This window comes from Scomber japonicus, chromosome 14 (genome assembly GCF_027409825.1).
Source record: "Scomber japonicus isolate fScoJap1 chromosome 14, fScoJap1.pri, whole genome shotgun sequence".
NCBI classification, from domain to species: Eukaryota; Metazoa; Chordata; class Actinopteri; order Scombriformes; family Scombridae; genus Scomber; species Scomber japonicus.
Window position 1 is genome coordinate 10,413,219 of NC_070591.1, and position 24,490 is coordinate 10,437,708.

The window sequence follows — 24,490 nt, forward strand, 5'->3', positions numbered from 1 at the left end:
ACCTCCTTCTATTCTGATTTTAGATGCTTTAATGTGTCCTCCGTTCCTTCATCTATACATCCATCCATTCATTCTTCATTCAATCTATTGCGTAAAGGGAGAGTGATAGATCAATGAGACAGCCTTAATTTTCAAATCCATCCATTCATCCACCTCCCCTTGCTTTCTTCTTCCATGTCGTCCTTCCGTCCCGCCCTTCCCTTCGTTGTCTCCTTCCATCTTAGAAGCCCTGGATGTGGCAGTAAGCCTCCAGTGAGGAGAAGAGGATGTAGAGGAGCCACAGGCTAACGAACAGCATGGTGGTCAAGGCCTTCGCAGTCCGGGGCCCGCCCAGCTCTCCACCGATCTCTGGTCGCCGCCGGTACATCAGTGCGGCAACGGATATAAAGGCAAAGATGGTGAAGAGCGTGACAGAAAAGGCCAGTGGGCCTGGATCCACCCTGAACTCCCGCCCTTTGCTCTGGTGGTAGATGGCAGCAATGGACCATGCCACCTGTTGAGCATCAGCATAAAATCATCAGCATAAATACATCATAGTTATCAAGTGCCATTGTAGATTAGCTATCAATCAATTAATCTGCAGATGAATTGGGACTCACTCCGATGCCCAGGAAAACATTGACAGCGTTGGAGCCAGTCACATTACCAATGGATGCGTCTGCATACTGATCCTGGGTAGCAGCTACCTTGCTTGCAAAGGTATCTGGTTGGAGAAAGAAAGGGGTTGAGATAGGTCAAATGTTTGCATGTATTAATACTTACTCAATGAATGCTTGTCAAAAGTTGGAAACAAATCCTGCAACACAAGGTTTTTTAAGTAAACGGCAGATAAGGAAAATCTGACTGGTTTTGTCGTTCAAAATAAAATATTGCAGCTCTTTCTATAATTGCAGAATATGTCAGGTTTTTATACATTGTTTTATTTTTAGGCCGTGTTAAAAAGTTTAACCGGATCAAGATTTTGTCGATACGCAACCTGACATCATGCTGCTGTGGCCAATCACATACAACCGCACATTCCTGCTGAATAACTTTATAATGTGAACTCCATATTTGACTTTTTACCTTATGATCATCACGATGAAAGATAAAACATTTATTGCTGTGAAACTTTCCAGAGTTGTAATTATAGTTGATAAATCCTTAAATGCATTAATCTGTTAACTCCAAGTTAACTCCCTTGATCATATTTCATAGTTTCACCGGTAACCCAACAAAACATTGCAGCACCCGGCGCCATAGTGCCAGATTGCCTAATTTGGTCTGAATGCAGCCTTGGGAGCAGGCTGTTATACTAGACTGAGTCTGAAGCCTTTCTGAAATCCCCAAGGCAGAACATTTAATTTAGGTAAAGATGATGAGTTGTTTGTTAGTGTGATGTAAAACAAACTGACTTTTGCTGAAGAAATTATTTTAAATGAGGGGGTTTTGCAGTTGGGTGTTAAGGAAGCTGAAGAGTAGTATTCCCAAGTTGTTTCTCACATGTATTTGAAACAAGTCAGACAGCATGCTCTTTAACTGTATTTATATATATTAATTATTAACGTATTCTTCTTTTATCTCTGGATCACAATCATCTCCATCCCTCAGGCTGTTTGACTGGAATAGCTTCATTAACTGTCCTGGTTGCCATCAAATAAAGTTGCGGACAGTATATTGAGTTCAGTGAGACTATGACCTTTTCTCTAGTACCACCATCAAGCACATGTTCTGACCACTTAATTGAAAATGAGAACAAGAAAACTTTTAATTCTAGATTTGGCCTTTACTCTTCTGTCACCATTAGCTACCGTTATATAACTGGTCTGTCATTTGTACAACTCAGAATGTAAAGGTTAGTGGAAGATGATTGGGCCTTGGGGATGGAACAATGCATTGCACTCATAAAAAAGAAGTGCTTTCACCGATTGAGTGAATGTTCTACAGTACAAACAGGTTTGCACTTGAACTCTTGACCGTTCTGACTAACACAAGAACAGTACAACAGAGAAGGTCACTTTTAATAAATACATTACACTTATAATTATTAATACAGAACACTGTCCAAATCCTGTTTTCCACACTTTGACAGGGAACCTTAAATTAGAATCCACAGTCTTTAATCCTGTTACAGTGTTCCGTCACTGGCAGCCACCATGGGCCGGATTTGGTCCAAGATCAATAATTTACAAGGCTGAATCTCAGTTTGGAGGGGCAAACAAATCTTGGCCTGACAACTAATCAGCATCACGCTGCTTAGGCCCAAAAATTTCCCCACCAGTGTAAAGTTTGCCAAACTAAAACGGACACTCTTCCTCACCATACTGAAAGGAGCAGTGGAGACCTGCCAAATCTGAACAATGGCTTCACTGAGAGCTGAGCGGTCAGGTAGTGCTCTATTCCCTCTCTAATTTGATCTACATCACATTGTCAGTAATGATTTTGTCTTACTTTTATCTCGCTGGATATATATAGAGAAGAACAGAGGGATACAAATGTAACGAAAAAGCAACGGAGTGAAGAAGCAAAATATGAAAAGGAGGAGGAAGTGCTTTCTTGAAGTGGCAGCCAAACTGGCAGCGGAAAAGAGGATGATGGGAGGACCGGAAGACGATTGAGGAGGAGAGGGATTGGATGGTGGGAGAGGCAATGGGCCAAAGAAAGATGGGTAGAGTCCAGCAAAGATAAATCTCTCCTTACACCTTAAAGCTTCAAGGACAAGCCTGCTGGGCTCAAGTGTGTGTGTGTGTGTGTGTGTGTGTGTGTGTGTGTGTGTGTGTGTGTGTGTGTGTGTGTGTGTGTGTGTGTGTGTGTGTGTGTGTGTGTGTGTGTAGGATCTATTTATTTGTGCCCGTCTGCCCTCATGTGTGTGTTGGTGCGTTAGTGAACACCACCTGGGTCCAATCTGATGCCATGCCTCCACCAGCTGGTAAAGGCCTGTCAGTGTGTGTGTGTGTGTGTGTGTGTGTGTGTGTGTGTGTGTGTGTGTGTGTATGCATCAATTGGTCTTTGAGTGCTTGTGTGTGCCTGATTGAGTGGGTGAGTGCGTGGGTGTTTGCATGTCAGCAGCAGCATGTGTGTACTTCTGTGTGTGTGTGTGTGTGTGTGTGTGTGTGTGTGTGTGTGTGTGTGTGTGTGTGTGTAACAGGTTCCACTCAGCAGCTCCTTCTGTGAGAGTACACCTCCCTGGAGAGTATTCTGCCCTTTTCCTCAGCCTCTCTGTCAATCAACCGGTCTCTCTCTCTCTCTCTCTCTCTCTCTCTCTCTCTCTTTCTACCTCATTGTTCCTCTCTGCATCTTCTCCCTTTAATTCTCCTCCCTCTCTTCTCTGCTCCCCTTTCCCTCTTGCTCTATGAGGCTCATGGGGAGGAGCATTGATGTTCTCATGGCAATCTAGTAATCTTCCTTCAAGTGGATATTTTTATCCCGGTGGTGGGCTTAGAGGAAAGATTAGGTGGTCACCAAACATTAAGGTTCGGAGGATGAACCCTCTGGTAACTTATTGATTGGAGGTTTGTGCAAGACTGTGATTAGATGATTTGGATGTCATTTTGATATTATATGTAATATATATATCCCCAATATATATCCATATCCCCTTGCATATTTGCCCTAGGAAGACCTGTAGGTTGTTTGAAGCTAAAAGGTAGTATTGACTTTTATGTGCTGGTTGCACTTTAATTGATTTTTGTATCAAGCCCATATCTCACTGAGGTTTTATATATGTGCACGAGACTACTTTGATATATTCACTCTCTGGGGAAATTTCAAAGAAATCTGGCCCTTAAGGTTTTGAGATTTCTTATCATGGATCAAGATCTTGGTCAATGGTGTTGACAGACAGCAGGTCAGAAGTTACAAAAGTGATTACATTACATTGAATATTGAATATTCAGTTTATTATATATATAATATTTTATTCTGGATCACAGTGTTGCTGCAAGCATGTAGAGCAATAGTTTCAATGCCTCAAAATGGAGAAATGCTGGAAAGACAAAAAGAGTTTCTGATTTTGTTATTTTGGCGCAGGTTAGTTTGATCAGTGTTTGTGAAAGTAGTCCTCCAGTAATGAGTCAGTAATCAGACAGCAGGCCAATATTTTAATAACAATTTGAATAATTGGCTGTCTAATAGAGTCTGCTAAATTGCCTCCTTTTTAAATTCATGTAGACATTATAATTAGTGTCCATCGCCCTATTTTATCTATCTCCAGAGAGCAATGGGAAGCTTTAAAGCTCCTACACAGAAACAGAGAAACATTATGTTGGAACATCGTTCATGTCTCTCAAACCAGATTTGACAGTAGTGTCTTCATCCCTCATCCCCCAGAGATATTTTTTACCCATTATCCTCCTGCTCTTCTTTACCGCAGCATCTCTCTGCATCAACTGAAAGGTTTATATAAGCAAGTTCTACTTTTGTCTTCGTACGACCTTAATGCCACTTCAATTCCCCTTAATTACATTAATACCTCTAAGGTCTCTGGGTAATTTTGCCACAACTAATTTCTAAAAGGTCAAATGTGCTTTAATGTCATTTAAAGTAACCTTAGTCAAAGTCAGTCTACATATTCCACTTTATTCAATATTTGACCTGAAATATAATATATATAGAAATCTGTATATCATTTAATGTTCAGACCTGTTATTTACTACACAGCATCTTCCTTGGAATGTTCCTTTTGTTTATCCCATTGAATCCCCCTAGTGCATTTTTCACAGTTCATGAAGTGATACAGGCTATACTTTAAATTTACTTTGGACTTGTGAAGTAATGAGGCTCAGAGGTTTTACCTAAGTCACATGAAAACAAACCATTTTTAATGTTTGTGTTTTATTTTCTTTTTACCACCTGCATAACTCTTGTTTTTTTCCAAACTATCTCCTTTCTCTGCGTGTGGGGTGTGTGTGTGTGTGTTTGTGTGTGTGCTAGACAAGATAACTGTGATAAACGAGGTTAATCATCATGGAACCACAGCACAGGATGGGTTTTATTAACCGTAATAGCCAAAGAACTGGGAGTCTGTCTGTGTATGTGTGTGTGTGTGTGTGTGTGTGTGTGTGTGTGTGTGTGTGTGTGTGTGTGTGCCACAAGAAGTTCTGTTAATAAGGCTGAAAGCCTGAGAAAGGCTGAACCACTTTGTTTTCATTTTGCAGCTCTACACATTTAGTGTGTATATCTGTGTGTGTATGTATTTGTCCATAAATGTGTGTATTTATATTAATGTGACTGGAAATAATACATTTACTGCATGTATACATATACAGTATGTTTGTGTGTCTGTGTGTGTGTGTGTGTGTGTGTAAAATAGTGTGTTATACATCATTTTTATCCCTCAGTTCCCTAAATGGGAGGACAGAGACCACCTGAGCCTGACATGACAAATAGTACTATGTTAATAAGGTATGGTGGTAACAGTGCAGGCATATGTGTGTATGTGCAAGCATGTGAAATGTATTTAAGGCTTTAATGTATTGCCTGTATGAATGTGAACAATTACAGCTGCACAGTTGTTTATTAGTATTTTTTAGCTTATACATTCAGCATGTACTGTATGTCTGCGTGTATGCTCTCTCTGTGTGTGTGTGTGTGTGTGTGTGTGTGTGTGTGTGTGTGTGTGTGTGTGTGTGTGTGTATGTGTGTGTTAGTGTTGAAAGCAGCAGACCGGGGCCAAGGTTAAAACACATTTAACTGGCTGCTGCAGTCGGCAGTCATTCTTCATGTTTAGAGGATGATCCATGCCATTGTCTACAGACTGCACAGCACTCTCTAACAGGCTCCCACGCATTAAAAATACTCTGGAGAGTCTAGAAACTACTGGTTCAGTCATGGTAAAAAAAAACACCAGAATGACAAGAGGGGAAAAACATAAGCTGCACATTTATAATGTGTCTTCTCTGTCTCTTTTGGGGGTGTTTAATCACTTCAAATCAAGTGAGGAAAAGAAAATCAATTTCTAAGACTCTTTTGTAGTGCTTTCATTTCCTGTTTCCAACCACAGGTCAACCATATTTTTTTTTTAAAACCCTGACCTTCCTTGAACCTTAATCACTCAGTTATTATTGTAGCCATGACAACAAACGTCCATTAACCTTCAGGAAAGTCATAAGAAATAAAGTAATTTAAACCCAAACTGTGACGCTTTCCTAACCTAAGGTCTTTTTTTTTTTGCCTAAAACTGGTACACTATTTTGCATTGCCTATAGTAAATGTGGGGTTATTCAGTTCTGCTTCTTTCCGTTGTTGTATTATAGTTAAAAAATGTGTTTTAGTTGATTGTTGTTAAAAGAGCATTGACTTTGATGAGGCTTTAATCACCACTATCAGTGTAAAGCAATCTTTTACTTTCATACTCACACATTCGGGAAAATAAATGAGAGGAATAAAACGTCTAGTTGTAAAAAGTGAGGCAAGGAACTATAAATGTCAAGGTACACTTCCTGAAGGGGATCACTGATTAATGTAATTGCATTTCTAAATTGAAGACTTCAGGATATTTTATGCTTATAAAGGCCTTGTGAAGCCAAATGCCAAATGTGGAGAGAGAAAGATCTTTGAGTAAGGCTGGTGGAAAGTCTAATATCACGATATTTAAGATAATTAAAACAGAGACACTGATGGGTCAATATTAGTACATTAGCACACATACATATACACAAACATATGTGTTTAAGTCCGCACACTTACCTGGAACAGAGGTTCCCAATGCAACAAATACTACTGCTGTAACTGAGTCTTTCAGGCCCACTGTGCATCCAAAATGACTGGCCAGGTCCCCTGTGATAACATCAAAACATCATCATCATCACAATAAATCAAATTAAGCAATTGCGCCAAAAAATAAATCTAAAATGCAAAATATGTCATAAATACAGAATGTTGTTTTTCGGCTGTCGTCGTACCTATGACGGCGGTGAGCAGTCCGATCATGCAGATGGAGACGACGAAGCAGGCCCAGCCGTTCCAGTAATCTGTGGGTGGTACGAAAGCGAACAGAACCTTCCAGAAAACGGTGAGGAAGTGCATGACGTAGTCGAAACACGATGGCAGCTTCTCCTCCCCGCACTCATCGTCATCGTCATCCTCACCTGCAGGAGAAACAGGGAAAAGAGGGTTAAAGACGAGAGCGGCTGTGTCATGTTCTGTGTATAGGTTTGATTCCTGCAACGTTTTCATCTGCAAAGGAAAACCATTTTGGTAGTTTACATGCATGAAATAGATGATCAAGTATTCAGGTTAAGCTGTTATTCTGTGACTAACCTCCCTCTTTCCATGAATAAACCAGTTTACAAAATATTCCTGTCTAAACAAACAGCACAGTACAGGAACAGTAACAGCTACATGGAGAAATATTGATACCCGTGGAAAGTAATCAAATCTGTTTAGTATCAGACCAATTGAAGATATCATGAATACAATCTATCAAATTTGATTTAGCAACATTTTTTGGACACATTCTGACTTTATTGTGGATTTTTACAAACCCAGATTTGCACTGCTGGGAGAAAAGAGCTGATATCATCTTGGCCCGAGTCACCTGATTTAAACGGATTAAAGGATTCTGTTTGTATCTCTTGTGCTCCAACAGAAAGAAAGATTGTAAGTTCAAGTCAATAGTAACACAAATACATTAACATGACACCACTACAGAGTTTGTTTTTAATGGTCTAATTTGAACTAACTATCATCAGGACATGGACTAAAGCCAACCACACAGTGTAAGGCTGTGTGTGATGATGCTTAGTATGGTTGCTGAACATGGGGGAATAGTTGAAACATGAAATTGATACACACTGACATCCACACACCATTAGCAGTCTAGGCACTCGTCTGTGTATGTCTTGCTGTTGTTCTCGTTCCATTTTTAAACGACTGAAATGAACGAATAAATGAGGTTACCTGCTGTTTCCATGACAAAACACTGTGTAAATACACCTTCCTGAGAATGTGTGTCCAACAACAATAAGAGTTTGCTCTTTGTTTGTTTCATGTATTATCTAATAGTTTTACAGAACTAGTGTTTTTGGGCTTCCGAGTATGAAAATACAAGAGAAAAAGTGTTGTGTATGACGTATTTTGTAAAGAAAAAAAAAAAGGAAAATCAGCTAATCAGCGAATCAGCTAAATTGCGAAAAAATCGGAAAAAGATCTCATCACTTAAATCATCCTCATCCTGGCTTTATAACCACACTGACCCCAACATGAGACCATCATTTTCTACAAATGTACTGCAGCTGTTGACACGTTGATTGCTGACCTTCTGTTATAACAGACGATAAAATTACAAGACAGCCTGAAATTTATGCACCAGATCTAAGTGGCGTGTTGTGTAATTATAATAGTTTATCAGGGGTTAATACAGATAAATGCAATCTAATAGGGCCAATAGTTTCCTCAGGGGTCACCAACCCAAAATTAAGCCCCTCCAACATGTACCTTGTTCTATTTAATTAAAAATAAATGTTTCCTTTTCAGGGTAAGCACATGGAACTAATCAAATCATGAACTATAAATGAAGAGTAGAAGGTCAGAACAGAGCGCAACGGCCTCATTCACTATTATGGTCTAGTACGTATACACACACACGTACACACACACGCACACACAGAGTAATGGATTATAAAACAAGTCTACCTGAGTTATGTCACTTTTTACTTCTCCTTGCCTCCCACACAGTCTGTTATGTCCCTCTCTCTATTTCTTCCTCTTTCTTTGTACCAGTGTTTATTCTGTGCTCTTTTATCTCAGTCTTGGTCTCTCTCTTCAGTCTCCTTCTTTTCATTTCCTTTCCCTCTCTGTGCTAATTATGTGGGTGCCCCGCCAGCATCCATGGGGGATATCACACCGTGGAGTGGTAGAACATTAACGTTGTCCAATCAAGTTAGATAGACCAGTGGTCCTGAAAGCAGGGGCCCCCAGGGGTGTTTGAGGGGGTTCCTGGTGGGCCCAGCAAAGAGGGGAATAATTTATTTTCACTATGAGTTTATCCATAAGTAATACAATGACTGAATGTTTGAGTGTTTTGGTCAACTCTTACCAAAAGGGGTTCCATGGTCAAGTTTGTGTAAGTTTAAGGGTCCTTGATGTGAACTTTAACTGTGTCTTCTATTATATTGAACTTTCATGGTGTCATCTGACAGTCCCCCCTATTGGTGTTGACCTCTATATAGTAAAGATGTATTTATTTTTATTTGTTTATTTATTTTTTACATTTTTTTTGTTTGTTTGTTAATGTTTTTTGTTTAGGGAAATAAAAGTATTAAATAAGCTATAAACTGTGTCTGATGGAGCTGGGTACATGACAGTGGGCTCCATAATGTAGATTGCTATTGTAATTTAATCAGTGTATTGTTTGTTGAATAGAATAAGATGAAACAAATAAGGTCATTTAAAAAAAATCATTTTCAGTGTTGAAAGTGATTTGTTGAGCTCTCAGCTGAGAACGCTGTAGCCTGTATACTTATTCCTCTGTGCCTCCTCTGAGTGGAGGGCTACGACACAGAGGAATAGAATATATCAGGCTTCGGATACACACATAATACTTTTGAGCAGGATGAGTAATCTTGTGGTTTGGCTCTGCACATGAGATTTGTTGGTATGCCAGACATAGCCTTTAACTTTCAAACTGTTGCTGTTGCAAAATGAGTTAATTTGTCAACCTCTGCCCTTATAGAAATTGCATCACATAAACTATTAAATTGTTGCATTCTAATGAGAAACATAATTGCTTCCTGGATTACATTTTTTTCAGTGTGAAGTGACACCATTTACTGTGATTTCTGGCTCCCTCATAACATGAATCTCTGTGAGTCTCTTCTATTTGGCTCATATTTCTATCCTCTCTCACAATTCCTTCTATATTTGCCTTTTTTTTGCCTCTCTATGCACTCTTTCTTCCTTTTCCATCACTCTATTTCCATGCTCAGTTAAGCATTATAGTGATAAAGTGGTTATGCAAAAGTAATTCTTTCTTTCTCTCTCCTTCTCTATTCCACACTCTTTTCATCCTTGGTCATAATTTGCTGATATAGCCTTTATATAATTGAATATTCTCTGTCACTTTCTTGCTTCATCCCTCTAAATCTCCCTCATCCTTCCAGAACCTGCTGTTACTCTCTAAATGCCATTGTCTGTCTCGTCACTCCATATTGTGTGAGAGTGTGTGTGGGTGTGTGTGTGTGATCATTCATCTCACTGTTATTTTCAAAAATAGATAAAAACAGTCAAAAAAAGACATCAAAATATTGTTCCAAGAAACAGTAAATATAACACATTTACAATATATCAGTTGCAGAATTATCTAATCTGACACACCTACACACACATATCAATATTCTCTCTTTTGGCCTACAGAGGTGCTGGAGTGTGTTATCTCTTGCTGCTCACTGAGCGTGCCCAGTAGCTGCAAATTCATAGGTCAGGGTGGATATGGACAGCAGCACCTCTTTACTACATGCTGCCAGCCAAGTGTGATGTGTGTACATGCGTGTCTGTCTGAGTGTAGGACTGTGTGCTTAGCGTGGTACAGTCTAAGCTCAGGGGACTTGTGAGAATCATTCATTCATTCACTGTTGCCTGTTTACACAAAAACACGTATCCATACACACACATATCCACACACACACACACACACACACATAAATAAGCATGTGGTCATTATGAGAACCTGGCAGGACTTTTTTAACAAATGGATTTTTGAACACATCTCCATCTTCTGTCCACTGGATAATAAATCTGAATTTTAACCCGTTTCCTAAGATGTTTCAACATACTCTGACCTGACCTCACTTCAGACTAACAGACACTGACTTCAACTGTACTATGACAGCTGTGTGATTGTGTGTGTGTGTTCGCATCTGTCTGTCAGAACTCATGCTGACACCCTCATGTTTATATTCATGTTCCACTAGTGCTGTCAGCCTGTCTGTCTCAGACACATGCACACACACACACATGCACATACACGCATGCACACACACACACACGCACATGCACACACACACACACACACACAGTCAGGCTGTCAAGCAGGCACTGGAGAGAGTCGCTGGAGAGCTTTGAACAGATACATGACACACACGTGTGGCTGAATTTTTTCTCAGTAAGGCACAAAATGAAATCATAATTATAGTTGTATCATTCCTTTGTACAAACTAAATATCTAGTCTGAAACAGTGTCATCATTTTGTTCAGCAAGGACTTATGTAACATCTATCATTTTATAAGAGCAGTTGTCACACACACACACACACACACAAACACACACACACACACACACACACACACACACACACGGTCCATCAGTAAATGTCAGGCTGTCTTTTGACAAGCCAATCAGTCTACAGATCAATTAAATAATCAGTCACTGAGTGAGTCAACCATTCATTGTCATTCACTGTCTAAAGGATGCAAATTACAGTTTGTACATAACAAGGACAAGCAGGTTGGGACGTGAACTGCAGCACAATGAGGGCAGCTGAAGAACATTTACAGTTATTCATTTGACAGACGCTTTCGTTCAAAGTGACGCACAATGAGGGTCAATCTAAGCTCCAGTAGATGAAGAGGAATCAGTCCTCAAAACACCATGTAGCCAAAGTCTGTTGTACAGTACCTGTCAAAGGTTTGTGCCATAGATCTCCACTGCAATCCAAAACCTATTAACAGCCATATTTAAATATATCTTCATTACTATGAACAAGGGCACTGTAGTTTATTTTGAGTCAATCCCACATACACCTTCCTGCTGCTGTAAATATTCACTTGGGGCAGCAGAAAATAGTCCCTAAATGCATTATTTACTCTTGTTTGAGTGCCCTGTGGTTTTAAGAAATTACTAAAAAAATGAAACTTTCTTTGTGACCCATTTTAAAGATTGGCATCTGTAGCTGGTGAGTGCACAAGAGTGGATAGATGAGTCAAAAACAGAAAGTATTTAAGGAAGGACAAACAAATTGGTGATTTTAGTATAGAGAATAACACAAGATCTGATATTTGCCAGCAGCACTTACATTGAATAAGCACAGTAAAAATAACCACAACTCTCAACATGTGTTCTCTTTGTCTCCTCTATGAATTCAGGTAACATTTATTGGTGTGAAATCCTACAGTGAACACTATAACTATAAATGTCAGCTACTTCCAGGCTACAAGGCGCTTTCTTTGTGTTTCACCTCTTTCAATGTTTTGCTATGAACACCTACATTTCCTGCGCTTCCCTCGGGTGTGGACACACACAGAGGGGCACGCGATGAACAACTGTGGACTTAGTAATTAAAGGGCACTGGAGTGTGAAGTAGTTGGACATCAATCTCTTTCTTTCACTTTTCTCCCCCTTTCTCTCATTCTCTCATTCTCTGTCGTAACAATCCCTCTCTCGCCCTTGATTTCCTTTCCATTGATTTTTTAAAAAATCTGTCTTGTTGTCCCTTCCTTTGTGCACTTAGTCAAACAGTCTAGTCTAACTACAACATGCTCTTAAACAAGACTGTGTTGCTTTCTTTGATTAAATGTTTTTTATACTCTTTTAATATTCCCACACTGAAACATTAGGTCCAATCTCTATTTAACCCTTGTCTCGTCCTCCCGGGTCAAATTGACCCCATCTCTTTTGACTGTTCCTTCTTTCCTTCCTTCCTTCTTCCTTCTTTCTTTAATGTTTCCTTCCTTCTTCCCCTCCACCCTTCTTTCTTTTCTCCCTCCTCCTTCCATCCTTCCTTCCTTCCTCCTTTCCTCCCTCCCTCCTTACTCCTTTCCTTCCTTTCTTCCTTCCTTCCTTCCTCCTTTCCTCCCTCCCTCCCTCCCTCCTTACTCCTTTCCTTCCTTTCTTCCTTCCTTCCTTCCTCCTTTCCTCCCTCCCTCCCTCCCTCCTTACTCCTTTCGTTCCTTCCTTCCTTCCATTTCAGTGACATTATTAATGTGTGCCGAAATGACATAAAACATTGCCTTCCAAAAATGACCCATGAAAACATTCTCTGATTTGGTACTGCTAGTGGAAGGACAACACCTTTTGTCAGTGTCTGATTGGGTTTAGGCAGCTACAACTGTTTTGTAAAAGTTCAGGAAAAACACTTGATAGTTGTTAGGAGACAGGGTGTGAACAGTTGTGTGTCAACGTATCATGATTTTTCAAGCCTTAGGATAGATGTGGAGAATCAGAAAGATTCCCATGTTAAAGGACCCTTCACAACATCTGGCAGCTCAGGAAGGTTGTATGGTAACTGAGTTGGTTGTATGAAGGTTTAAAATACTCAGAAACATTGAACAACAGACTTTGGCTGTTGTGAGGCCAAGACATGACATGTTTCCTTAGTTTTCAAGCTCTTCCATATTATTAAGTGCCATGTAGGCTTGATCAGAGCTTCAGATAAATCACAGTCTCCTCGTCATAATTGCTGCTTGCAAGTTGATGCTATTTACAAGTCAGAAACTTGTAAATACGGTAACTTTGATATAATGTGAACTTGTCATCAATATGAGCCTGATAATAGGACAAAACCACAAAACCCTCTCTCTATCCATCTACGTGCATGTACTATTAATGCATTCACTGGTCTTTCTTTTTGCAGGTGCCCTGGACAGTGCCCTGGGCCCTCACTGCAGCTATTATTATTTTCAATGTTAATTCATTGTTTGTCACTGTGCCTCTCTCTCCTCTCTCCTCTCTCCCTCTCTTCTTTACTTATCCTTTATCCCTTTACTCCTTCTCTCTCTTTCCCTTTCTCTCTCTCTCTCCTTCAACCTTAACAGGTCAAGCCAGATGGTCAGCCACTTAGAGCCTGTTTCTGTTTGAGGTTTCTTCTCATTAAAAGGGGATTTTTTCATTGCCACTGTCGCCATGTGGGAATGTTTGGTCTCTTTAAATCAAATTAGGTCTAGACTTGCTCAATGTATAAAGTGCCTTGAGATAACGTTTGTTGTGATTTGACGCCTTATAAATACATTTGTCGGGGTTCAATTTGCAGTCTGCCGCATCTCTCAGCAGACTTACAGAAAAGATTCATAAATCTATAATCGCCTTATCTGAAATCTCTAAAGACAAATATGTTTAGCAGTCTGATCCTGGCATGAGTGGCAATGTTGTGCTGTCACTGACTTTACTCCTGATACTCAACACTGGTTATTTGCATGACCCAAATTTGGCTGATTTGGCTTATTCAGACTGCTGAAGGCACATGAGAGCTTCAGTACAACTTTAGAATACATGTTTTCATAGGACAAGGACTGTTTTCTCCCTAACAGTACTCAGGAGAATTCTTCAAAGTCAGTATGGAGTCAGGAGAAATGATTACATTGACCAGTAACTCTCAAAAATGTAGCTTCAAGGCTTTTCTAGGACTCATTTATCATATGAAAGGACACACGGCAATGGTTGAAGATATTTCATGCTACCCAAAAAAAAAACATGCAAATGACAGCAAATGCATCCAGGATTCAACATTATTTGGCTGCTTGCCAAACAGCAACATGTTAGGCTCGTCATGCTCTATACTAACAGCTGCATGTTGACGAACACACACATAATCTCTCCCCGTCACTCTCTGTTAGTTTATCTGGGGAAAATTCACCATTAGCCATGCTTCAAACAAGAGAAGACACACCCACGGGAAAACAGGTCAGTGTACACATACACATACGCAAGCAAACACACACACACACACACACACACACACAACACATTTCTGACATTTCAGAGAGCTTTAATGGCTGGTTAAATGCAGGTTTCTAGCTTTGAAATGAATGTCATGGTCTCTGCAGCATTTTGTGTGTATGTGTGTGTGTACATAAGCGCACGTCTGTGTAAGTGCCAAAGTGGTGTTATGATGGTGGTGACCTCTAGGTTAAGCCTTGGCAGATTTTAAATGTCTTTTCACGGCTGCCATCTTAGTAGAAAAGCTGGTTGAAATCTGCAACCTTCTCTTAATTTAACTGATAAACTGATAAACAGGCGATTTTGCATAGACGAGGATGGAATAATTAACGGAGGGCCTCTAAACACTGAGATCTTGATCTGACACTTCTAATGGAGCGAAAGGATGAGAGACAAAGACAGAGAAATTTGAAATTTCTTTGGTCGACATGAAGGAACTGAGGCTCTTTTAAAAGTGATTTTAATCTTGATTTCAATCTAATACGTCTGAGAGGAGATAAAAGAGAGAGAGAGAGAGAGAGGCAGGATGATAGCGGGAGAGAGAGGATGAGAGACAGAAAGAGAGAAAGAGAGAGATGAGATTAGAAGAAGCTAGCTTATCAGTGTGTATTAAATCCACCAGCGTATCAGTGACAGTCGCTCTGGACTTGATCAAACCCTTGAACCAGCAGTATGTGTTTGAAGGGATGAGCCGCTAAGTTACAGCATGTCTCAATTGGGCTTAATGTGTGTAAGTGTGTGTGTGCGTGGGATGCTCAGTTTGTAAAATGTGTGTGTCAAGTCCACATTAAGCATCCACATAAAGAGCAAAAGATCTCCTTCAACAGGCACACAGCTTATTAGTTGATTTGTCTTATTATTATAAAGAGCTCTCTGCCCTTCAAGTGTTTTCTTAATTCCTTTCCTTTTCTCTCTTCCCACCTTCCAGTACTGACAGCTGTTGAAGCCAATTTAGCTCATTCTCTAATGATGCAAGATGTTTGTTTTTCCAAAGACATACTCTTAATGGCTTTTTTCTGGTGTTCCAGCTGTTGTTCCTCCCTTGTTTTCCCTCCCTTCCAGTAGGGTACTGTTACTATTTGAGACATTTTGTTCCCACACAAAAATATGTAATTCATTATTTTCATTAATATCCTCACTCCACCCTTCTCCATCGTTTTATTACTCCCACTGTTATTTCCTGTATCAACCTGCTCATCAACCACCCACCTCTTCCATCCATCCACCCATCCATCCATCCATCCATCCATCCATCCCTAGAGAAGGTGACCCCGGCCTTATGTCACAGCCAGGCCCACCTCATTTCCTCCTCATGCCTCCATCTAAGATTCAGCACACTTCTATTCCACAGGAGAAGTAATTAATCTTTGACCTTTCTCCTGTGTTTGGTAATTAAGTGGGTGAGGCAAAGGAATACTGTGTGTGAGAAAGAGGCGGTGCAGTAAATGGAGGAGAAGATGTGAAAACATATAACAGGGTTGGGACTAAACTAACATAATGGATTGTTATCATTGCTGAATCCACCTACATGACGACACTCATGGTGAATGAAAGTTATTGTACTGCACTTTGAAACTAGCTCAGTTTAAGCTCCGGCTAAATATAACTACACTATCATCACTTCCTCAGTGTTTACACCAGTTAAAAAGCACAAAACAACACCACCATCACAACCACATACTGTTTTAGTTCTAAAGATGCTGAACTAGGAAAACAGCTCACAGTGTTACTCTGGGAGGAGGAGGGGGGGGGGGGGATTGAGCCTTATGTTTTTTAGGCATTGCACTGAGGTTCATTGGTGCCACGCGTAAATTGGCATCGTTATAACTTTAGCAAATTAACTGAGCCAAAAGAGGAAACACTCCAGGGCTCAAATAAACAGTTAGGCACATGCTGGGTTTAAATGAGTCTCAGAAAAAACCCAGACAATGGGAGCTGATGGTAATCATCACAGATGTGGTTGATTTCAGATTGATCTCAACTCCCTGTGGCTCTAACCAAACACCTAGCTGTATGTGCTGTCTATGTATTTGTGTCACAATTCCTCACTGCATATTAATACTCTGTACTACTGTATGTTGTATATATTTGGTTTTCAGTTAGTATTCATGATATTAATGTACTTTACTGTATCAGCACATCCTTTTTCCTACTCCCTCAGCAAGTGCTTGAGCTATCTCAGTGTTTTTAAAAAAAATATATCATTTTGTTCTCTCTCTTTTCTCATTCCCATTCTCAATAAACGGGGAGCTGAGAAACAATTTGCCGAAACGTTTCTACCCCAATCTGTCACTTCCCAGCTGGATGCCTGTCTACCCAATCAGCTCCCAGTTTGATGTGTGAGCATCCAATCAGCCCTTCTCAAAACACTTTCAACTCACACAATCCAATCAGCTTTAGGTTTAAAGGGCCAAGAAAAGCAATTAGCATTCGGTTTGATCTGGTTTTGAATCTGATTCAATGTATCAACTGCATGTATTTGTGTGTGTGCAACAGTTCAGCTGAGCCAAATTAAGTGTTATGAATCATGGTGAAACCTTGAAATATATAGATACAGAGAGAGTGTGTGTCTCACCACTAAAGTGTATTCTTTGGTGGAAACAGCATTCAGTGCCTTTTTACAGCACTCTCTTTAGCGCACACACACACACACACACACACACACACACACACACACACACACACACACACACACACACACACACACACACACACACACACACACACACACACACACACACACACACACACACACACACACACACACACACACACACACACACACACACAGCACTCTTTCAGCCTAGACAAGCTAATCCCAGATAAGAGAGTGAAGACAGGTCTTTTCATTAATGGCATCAGCTCGCCAACAAAGGCTGGATGACAGGCTGGCTAACTAAAGCACACACACACACACACACACACACACACACACACACATGATAAAGTTATTTGTAGCCACTAAAGTGATTGAACAGGCGACAGACAAACAATGCTCTAATAGAAACACAGATTTCAGAGGCAGCAGCAGTGGCAAACCCGGATGGTTTTCTTTTTGTCCAACTAGAGATTATCTGCACTATTTTCATATTAATAAACACCAAACAAATACATGTCTGTTCTTTTGCCCCACAGTGATTTGCTGCTATGTAGTTCAGTCAGTCAGTACAGTTTTTTCTTTGAAATAATCACATCAAACAGACAGCAACAACAGCAGGTGGGAACTAAAATGACCAGATAAGAGATACCTACAGTACAATGATATGAACAATACTGTAAATGCAAATTAAATAATAGCCTAACTTCTGGAGTAATAACAATAAAACTTACTCTGCAACTGCCTACTTTGTGAATCTATTCTAACTAAAAAAATATATAATGTACCCACAATGTACTGTACAGCTTAATTACACAACAGGGCGTTATGTGAGAAGATTGAGGTCAAATGCACACAAGAGGAAGTGTGTTTGAGACTATTTGGAATGAATGTGCCCATTAAAGAAACTTCAACGTCAGCTTCATTGTTTTGTTGAGACATGAGTGTCACAACATTAAGAACTTTCTGCACAACTATTCAGAGTATTACAGCCTCTGTTTCTGCTCTCTTTCCACTGATTAACTGCAGTAATGCTCCGTTGCCTCCAGAGGGCAAGTAACCACTAATAACCAATGAACTGTGAAGATTCTGCAGCGACACATAAAAATGCTCCCTCTTTCTCTTTTGCAGTTCCTACATACATCTCCTATATTTCTTCTTATTTTTTTCCCTTCCAAGCCTCTTTTTGCATGCATTCTCTCTTTCTTCCTGTTTATACATACCACCACCCTCACCCCCCACCTCCTAAACCCCTCTGTCTATGTCTACATGATATATTGTCTTATCTGTCACTGTTCACATGTCTCTGTCTCCCCCTTAATGGGAGATTAATATCATATTGGCTTGTAATGGATCAAAGATTCTCTTGTCAGTGATGTGAAATTTTGTGCTAGATATTGCCCTTTTTCTCTGTCCCTCTCTGTCCCAAATAAACACACACATATTGTCTTTGTGTGGGGCTAAAACACACACAATTGCTCCCAACATAATCTCCCATCTGGTCAGTGTTTGTCTGCCCAAGCCATCAAACCAGGCCAGTTCACTTCCCATTAACTATTAAAAACCATAAAAACCATAAACACAGATGCGCACGCACACACACACACACACACACACACACACACACACACACACACACACACACACACACACACACACACACACACACACACACACAAGACTCCATGGGACCATGAAATCGCCCCACTTCATTTTACGCACAGTCAGCCCTCAGAGTACCTGGTGCAATCTCCATCGGTAAAGTAGCAACACAACTGCACATGCACACAATCTACATTAGTATTGTGATCATTTTGATTGTATTGATCGTTATAACAAACAGAGCAGATGACGTTGTGGCTATAAAACTGCAGCTGTTCCTACTAAAAACTATTTATAAGCTACACCCAAATCTGCTTCTTCACCTCAGATGATTTAAATGAGTTGAACTACTACACTGATAAACACACACACACACACACACACACACAAACACAAACACACACACACACTGGACTTACCTGCGCTCACAGTGATGGCCTCTATGAACTGGTCTCTCCAGCTGTTGGTTCCTACCAGCAGAGCCAGGTTGGTCTTCTTGATCAGCTTGTCCACTGTGTTCTGGTGAAAAAAAAACAAAAACACATAAATAATAATGGTCGGATATAAGAGCTCCAGCTGAAGTTTTGTTTGGGTTCATTCTTCACCTTGAAAACAGCTAAATGACAACAACAAAGACAACATGTCATTTAATAAAATCTTCAATTTTTCAGAATCAGACATTTGCCACTTGCTAGGTTTGACAAATCTGCTGGATTTTGTTATGACAGAAAACAGGAAAATGGCACTATTCTTTCAGAGGAAACTGATTTCTAGGTCACTGGAGATGGTCAAATGCAGCCTGTAATTCATTTACAAATTAAGTGAGATTCAAGAAAAGTAAACTGTATCTGAGGGAATGTGGTCTTAATTTTGAGAAACAGTAATAATATTATCATCAAACTGTGACAGAGGCACATGTTCATCTATAACCAATTGTCAATAATAATGTATGAGACAGAGTCAGAGAGTGGAGAAGTACTAGCAGTGTGTTCTATCCTGCAGTGGTTCAATAAAAAAGTTTTAATAAAAACATTTATTTCACACCAGTCTGGCTGACACTTAAAGTTACTACAAGGACCTTTCATTTTGTGTTGATTTTGGCAGTCTAGCCAGTAGCATTTCCCAGAATGAAGACTGCATTTCCCATGAGTCCCACTGCCTCATGTCATTACGATCTTGACTTGGCTAACAACTTTCATTTTCAAACACAGCTGTTTGTAGGATGCATAGTGATAGATAATGTATCTATGTTAGATTAATACATTTAATATGATGACATTGAAAAAAAAAAAACTAAATTGTTTTAGTACTGTTCAGACTCCTCGGTTACATGTATGGCTGCACTAAAACCAAATATGGCAATGTTGGACTTTTCCGCAGGGTTGTGTAGAGGTGTGGGTGTGTTTATTTGTGCTTTAGAACATAACCACTGTGAAACTGTGAGAAAAGAACATTTTATTTCTCTGTCTTACTGCTGGGTGCATTGGCTCTCTTCATTTACTCTCTAGCCTGCTTGGCCAATGTTGCTCTCTCTCTTTTTTCTCGTCTTTTTAAAAATGAGAATATGGAAATAGCATTCTCACTGATGGTCTCGTTTGCTTATGTAGGTCATATAAAGACATCAGTATTAAACTGAGACTGTTTCATAACCAGTTAACAAGTCCTTGTAGTTGCTTTAAGTAATGAACTGAAGCGGGAAATGAAAACAAAGGAGGTAAAAATAACAGCGCAACACAGAATCTGAAAGACACTATTACAAAAACCTTGCAGAGTACAGTTAAATCAACACACATATACTAAAGGGAAAGTATGTGTGCATGTTTCTGTGTGTGTGTGTGTGTGTGTGTGTGTCCACAGCAGCGCCGATGCACTATCTTCACCCCCTAAGCTCCATTCAACACAATTAGCATCCCAGTTTCCCTCTGAAGTGGAGAGAAAAGGAGAAAGCAATCCCCACTGCTCTGCTAATTAGTGTGTGTGCATGCATGACTGTTTGTGTGTTATCTCAATCTGTCATAGTTTTTCCTCTTGAAGAAAACAACAAAGAAATATAAATACTATGAAGGAAGCAAGGAGGTAGGGAAAGGAGGACATGAAGGAGGATAGGAGGAAAAAATTAGGAATAACTGGGATATTAGGAAGGAAAATTAAGGAGGGAGAAAGAGGAAAAAATTATAGTGTGTAGGAGAAATTGAGTGAATGGTTGTGTATTGACTACAACCACACATTGTCCAATACTTTATTTTAAATTCCAGTGAAGATCCCAGAGTTTCGCTAAATAAGCTGAAACTGTTTATAATATTACGCAAAAAAATTGAATTATTCTTGGATTTTGAATCAGTTTTCCCCATTAACCACAGCTTGAGGCTGTAGCCAATGTAGCAGTACCTTAACATGTAATGCCACTGACAACCCCTTGGCTCCAAAAAGTCCCTGGCTCCAACTAAGTCCAATTAAAAAAAGTCAACTTCTCTCTAAAAACACCAATGTAATGTTCTTTTCAGTGAGTCATTATGGCCTCAATCACTGCATTTGGGTCCTCTAATAAATGTGCTGCTGATCTTGTTGGAAAATATTGCTCTGTTTAAAAGATTTGGAGACTAATAGTAGATTTGATGTCTGTCATGTGGACGTTAATAGTCTCTCTGTGACTCCAGGACTCAAAATGGGTCAGACCTGCCATGTTAGCACAATTTAGTTGAAGTAGCTTATGTTAGCCTAAGTGTGCGCCACTTGGTTTTCACAGTAAGCTAGCGTTCACTTCGGTTTGATGAATTACTTTTACTCCTTATTTGAAGAGTCCTGGCTCCAAAAGTAAAAGATGGCACCGACCATGAGCCGCAACTTAAAAACTGGCTCCAGTGCAAACCAATGGATAATGTCACATCTCGTTGACATCCATATAGAGTCTATTGTATCATTCATCACTTTACTACTTGACTACTGTTTAGTGGCATTAACAGAAAATCTTAAATTAGTAAGAGCACCATTAACTCTATTTGTCATGTGTGTCTGCTATTTCTATGTTTTATTTAGTCAGTGTTTCTATTGTTTGAATAACAATTTAGATTTGAAAGGAAACTTTAAGATTTACAAGTGAACTTATTGAACTTGAATACAATTTATCTTTTTATTCCTTCACTTATGTGTTTCACTGTTATGTCAGATATTCTCACTCTGTTGTACTCCACCATGCTGCTGATGGGCAGCACTTCAGATAACTATAGGATCCAGTTCCATGCATGTACGCAGACAGAGACACACACTTACACTTTAATGCACAAAATTACTTGACAAAGTATAGCATCCTGTCAAGTGGTGAGCTATTACTGGGTGTTATTAACTGTCTGTCTGTCTAAAGTGAGCGTGTAGGTGGAAGAGCAGCAAAGAACATGCATTAGTACACACACACACACACACACACACACACACACACACACACACACACACACACACGGACACAGACACAGACACAGACAAAGTAACATGAATGGTAATTACATCTACGCTTTTCTTAAGAGTCTGCGTGGGAGAGGGACAGCAAGGAAAGGACACACGATCACACTGTTATTTCCTATGTGTTGTTTTTGTATGAATATCTCTGTGTCTGTAACTTGGTAAAAGATAATCTATCACTATAGCAACTTAAACTAGCTTGCTATTTGTAAGTTTTATAAAGTATGTGTGCTTGGTATCTGTAAAGTCTTTGTGATGTGTGTGTGAACTGAATATCTTTGTGTAATAAAATGATCCCAGGGTTCAAGGTCATGTGTTATTCCTGTACTTGTTTTGTTGATAATGTTTCATATGGAAACAGACAGGGTGGAGTGTCATTTTAATAGCAATAAACTTTATAGTAACAAACTAAGTGGGTTGGTTTTTAGAGTCTGATTTGGTGGCAGTTATTATAAAAACACAGAGCTTAACAGTTTTGTCAACCTGCCTTCATCTGTGTTTGATCAACAGCTAGTGTAAATTTTCCAGAGGTCCCACTAAATATTGGGAACATGTGCTTGTGTCATATTTGCATGACTGATTAACCTCTAATAATGCCCTCTAGTATTTAAATCATCTCACTATGTGACTCACAAACAAGCACACTCTCTGTGTTACCTTGAACTCATATGATTCCTCTATGATGATCTCCAGTTTGGCGTGATCTCCCAGCATGGGGCGGCCCATATCAGCAATGCGCATCTCCTCTTCATCCTTTCCTGCCAGCGGCTCCTCTTCCTCCTCCTCTTCCTTGTGCTGTTCCTCTGAAAACACCACAAGACAACACATTGAAATATTAGAACAGGATGGCAGCAGGACGCAGATTTTTGGTAATGTTATAAGTATTAATTAGACAAATTAATACATAGCCTGGAAAGGCTTTCTGGCTGGGAGAAGAGTAGCAATTAATTAGAAAGGAGTTTTGAAAGGGAACAAAGTGTAACAGACTTTCTTTCTTTGTAGCAAGTTTTTAATGTCACACAGAACGTGTCAAATGTGAAAAGCTGGCTACAGCTACTGAAAGATGAAAATATGATATGAAGGTGAAGAAAAAAAGGATGCCCACCAAAAGATGCAGGAACTCCTCAAAATAATGTTTCATCTCTACAATTTCCAAAAAAATCAGACTAGTGGCACATCAGACATTTGTGTTAAAAATGCAGACACTTAAAGCAGCCCTTGTCAATTTGTGTCAGTTGTGATGAACTCAACAGTGTGGAAATGAAACTACTTTGTCATAACAGCACTCCATCTGGCCATTGTAACTTTTTTTTTTTTTTTTTAATTGCGACAAAATGTAAAAAGCTCTTTTTTTATGACATAGCCTAAAACAAAACAACACCATTAGTGATTGAGTTTTTGGCTTGAATTTTATTTCTTAATGACAGACTGAATGGACTACTGAACTAAAGACAGACAGCTGCATAATGAAGCCAACTATATTCAAAAACAAACTACATTGTTAGTGACTATGAATCTTTAAACTGAACTGAACCAAACACAATTAGACTCAGGATATGGATTCCTCTCACATGTCTTTGTGTTTAATTAATATCAGTGTACATTGTTCAGTAGTTATAGTAACATTACCGGATGAAAATATACTTCCATTTCCTCTGTCATCTCATTATCCTTGTCTCACTTTCTCACACAACTCCCTTCTCTTTCCCCTTTTCTTCCTTTCCTCTTTTCTTTGTAGTGTGTGTCAGTAATTGAGTTTCACTAAAGGGTCTCTGAACTCACTGCACGGATCAAAGGGAGGGGGGAGGGAGAGTAAGGGAAAGGGAGAGATGGGCAATGATCAAAATTTCCATGGGGGAATGGTTATCCATGCCATTGCCTTCCATTATATTCCAGTGCATTGTGAGCCCGCAACCAGCTCAGTGGTCATTTGTTCCCCTCAGTTGAGTTGCAGCATGGGGCTTATAGTCCACACACACACACACACGCACACACGCACACACGCACACACGCACACACACACACACACACACACACACACACACACACACACACACACATCCACACTTCTGCCAGGACCACTTTAATCAAAGTTAACTCTATCACAAGCGAGCAGCACAGTTCTGTTTGGCAGTGTGGTTGTATGCTAAATGATCTGCATATATATATAGCAACTTTCTAGTCTGGTGCTTTACACTACATGCCAA

At 39.7% G+C, this 24,490-nt stretch overlaps 1 protein-coding gene across 8 annotated transcripts in view; it reads right to left on the bottom strand.

Annotated features, from left to right (window-relative positions):
• Positions 1–220: 220 nt before the first annotated feature.
• Positions 221–24,490, bottom strand: part of slc8a1b (solute carrier family 8 member 1b) — a 126,325-nt gene continuing 102,055 nt past the window's right edge. For 3 of the 8 annotated variants that reach the window (XM_053332542.1, XM_053332543.1, XM_053332544.1), the window contains exons 5-10: positions 22,941–23,086; positions 19,247–19,346; positions 6,882–7,067; positions 6,667–6,756; positions 600–703; positions 221–493 (exon numbers count right to left, since the gene is read on the bottom strand). In XM_053332542.1, the coding sequence (XP_053188517.1) occupies positions 221–493; positions 600–703; positions 6,667–6,756; positions 6,882–7,067; positions 19,247–19,346; positions 22,941–23,086 (899 nt within the window). The remainder of the gene's footprint in view (positions 494–599; positions 704–6,666; positions 6,757–6,881; positions 7,068–19,246; positions 19,347–22,940; positions 23,087–24,490) is intronic. The other 5 variants (XM_053332549.1, XM_053332545.1, XM_053332548.1 and 2 more) reach the window with 5 other exon arrangements.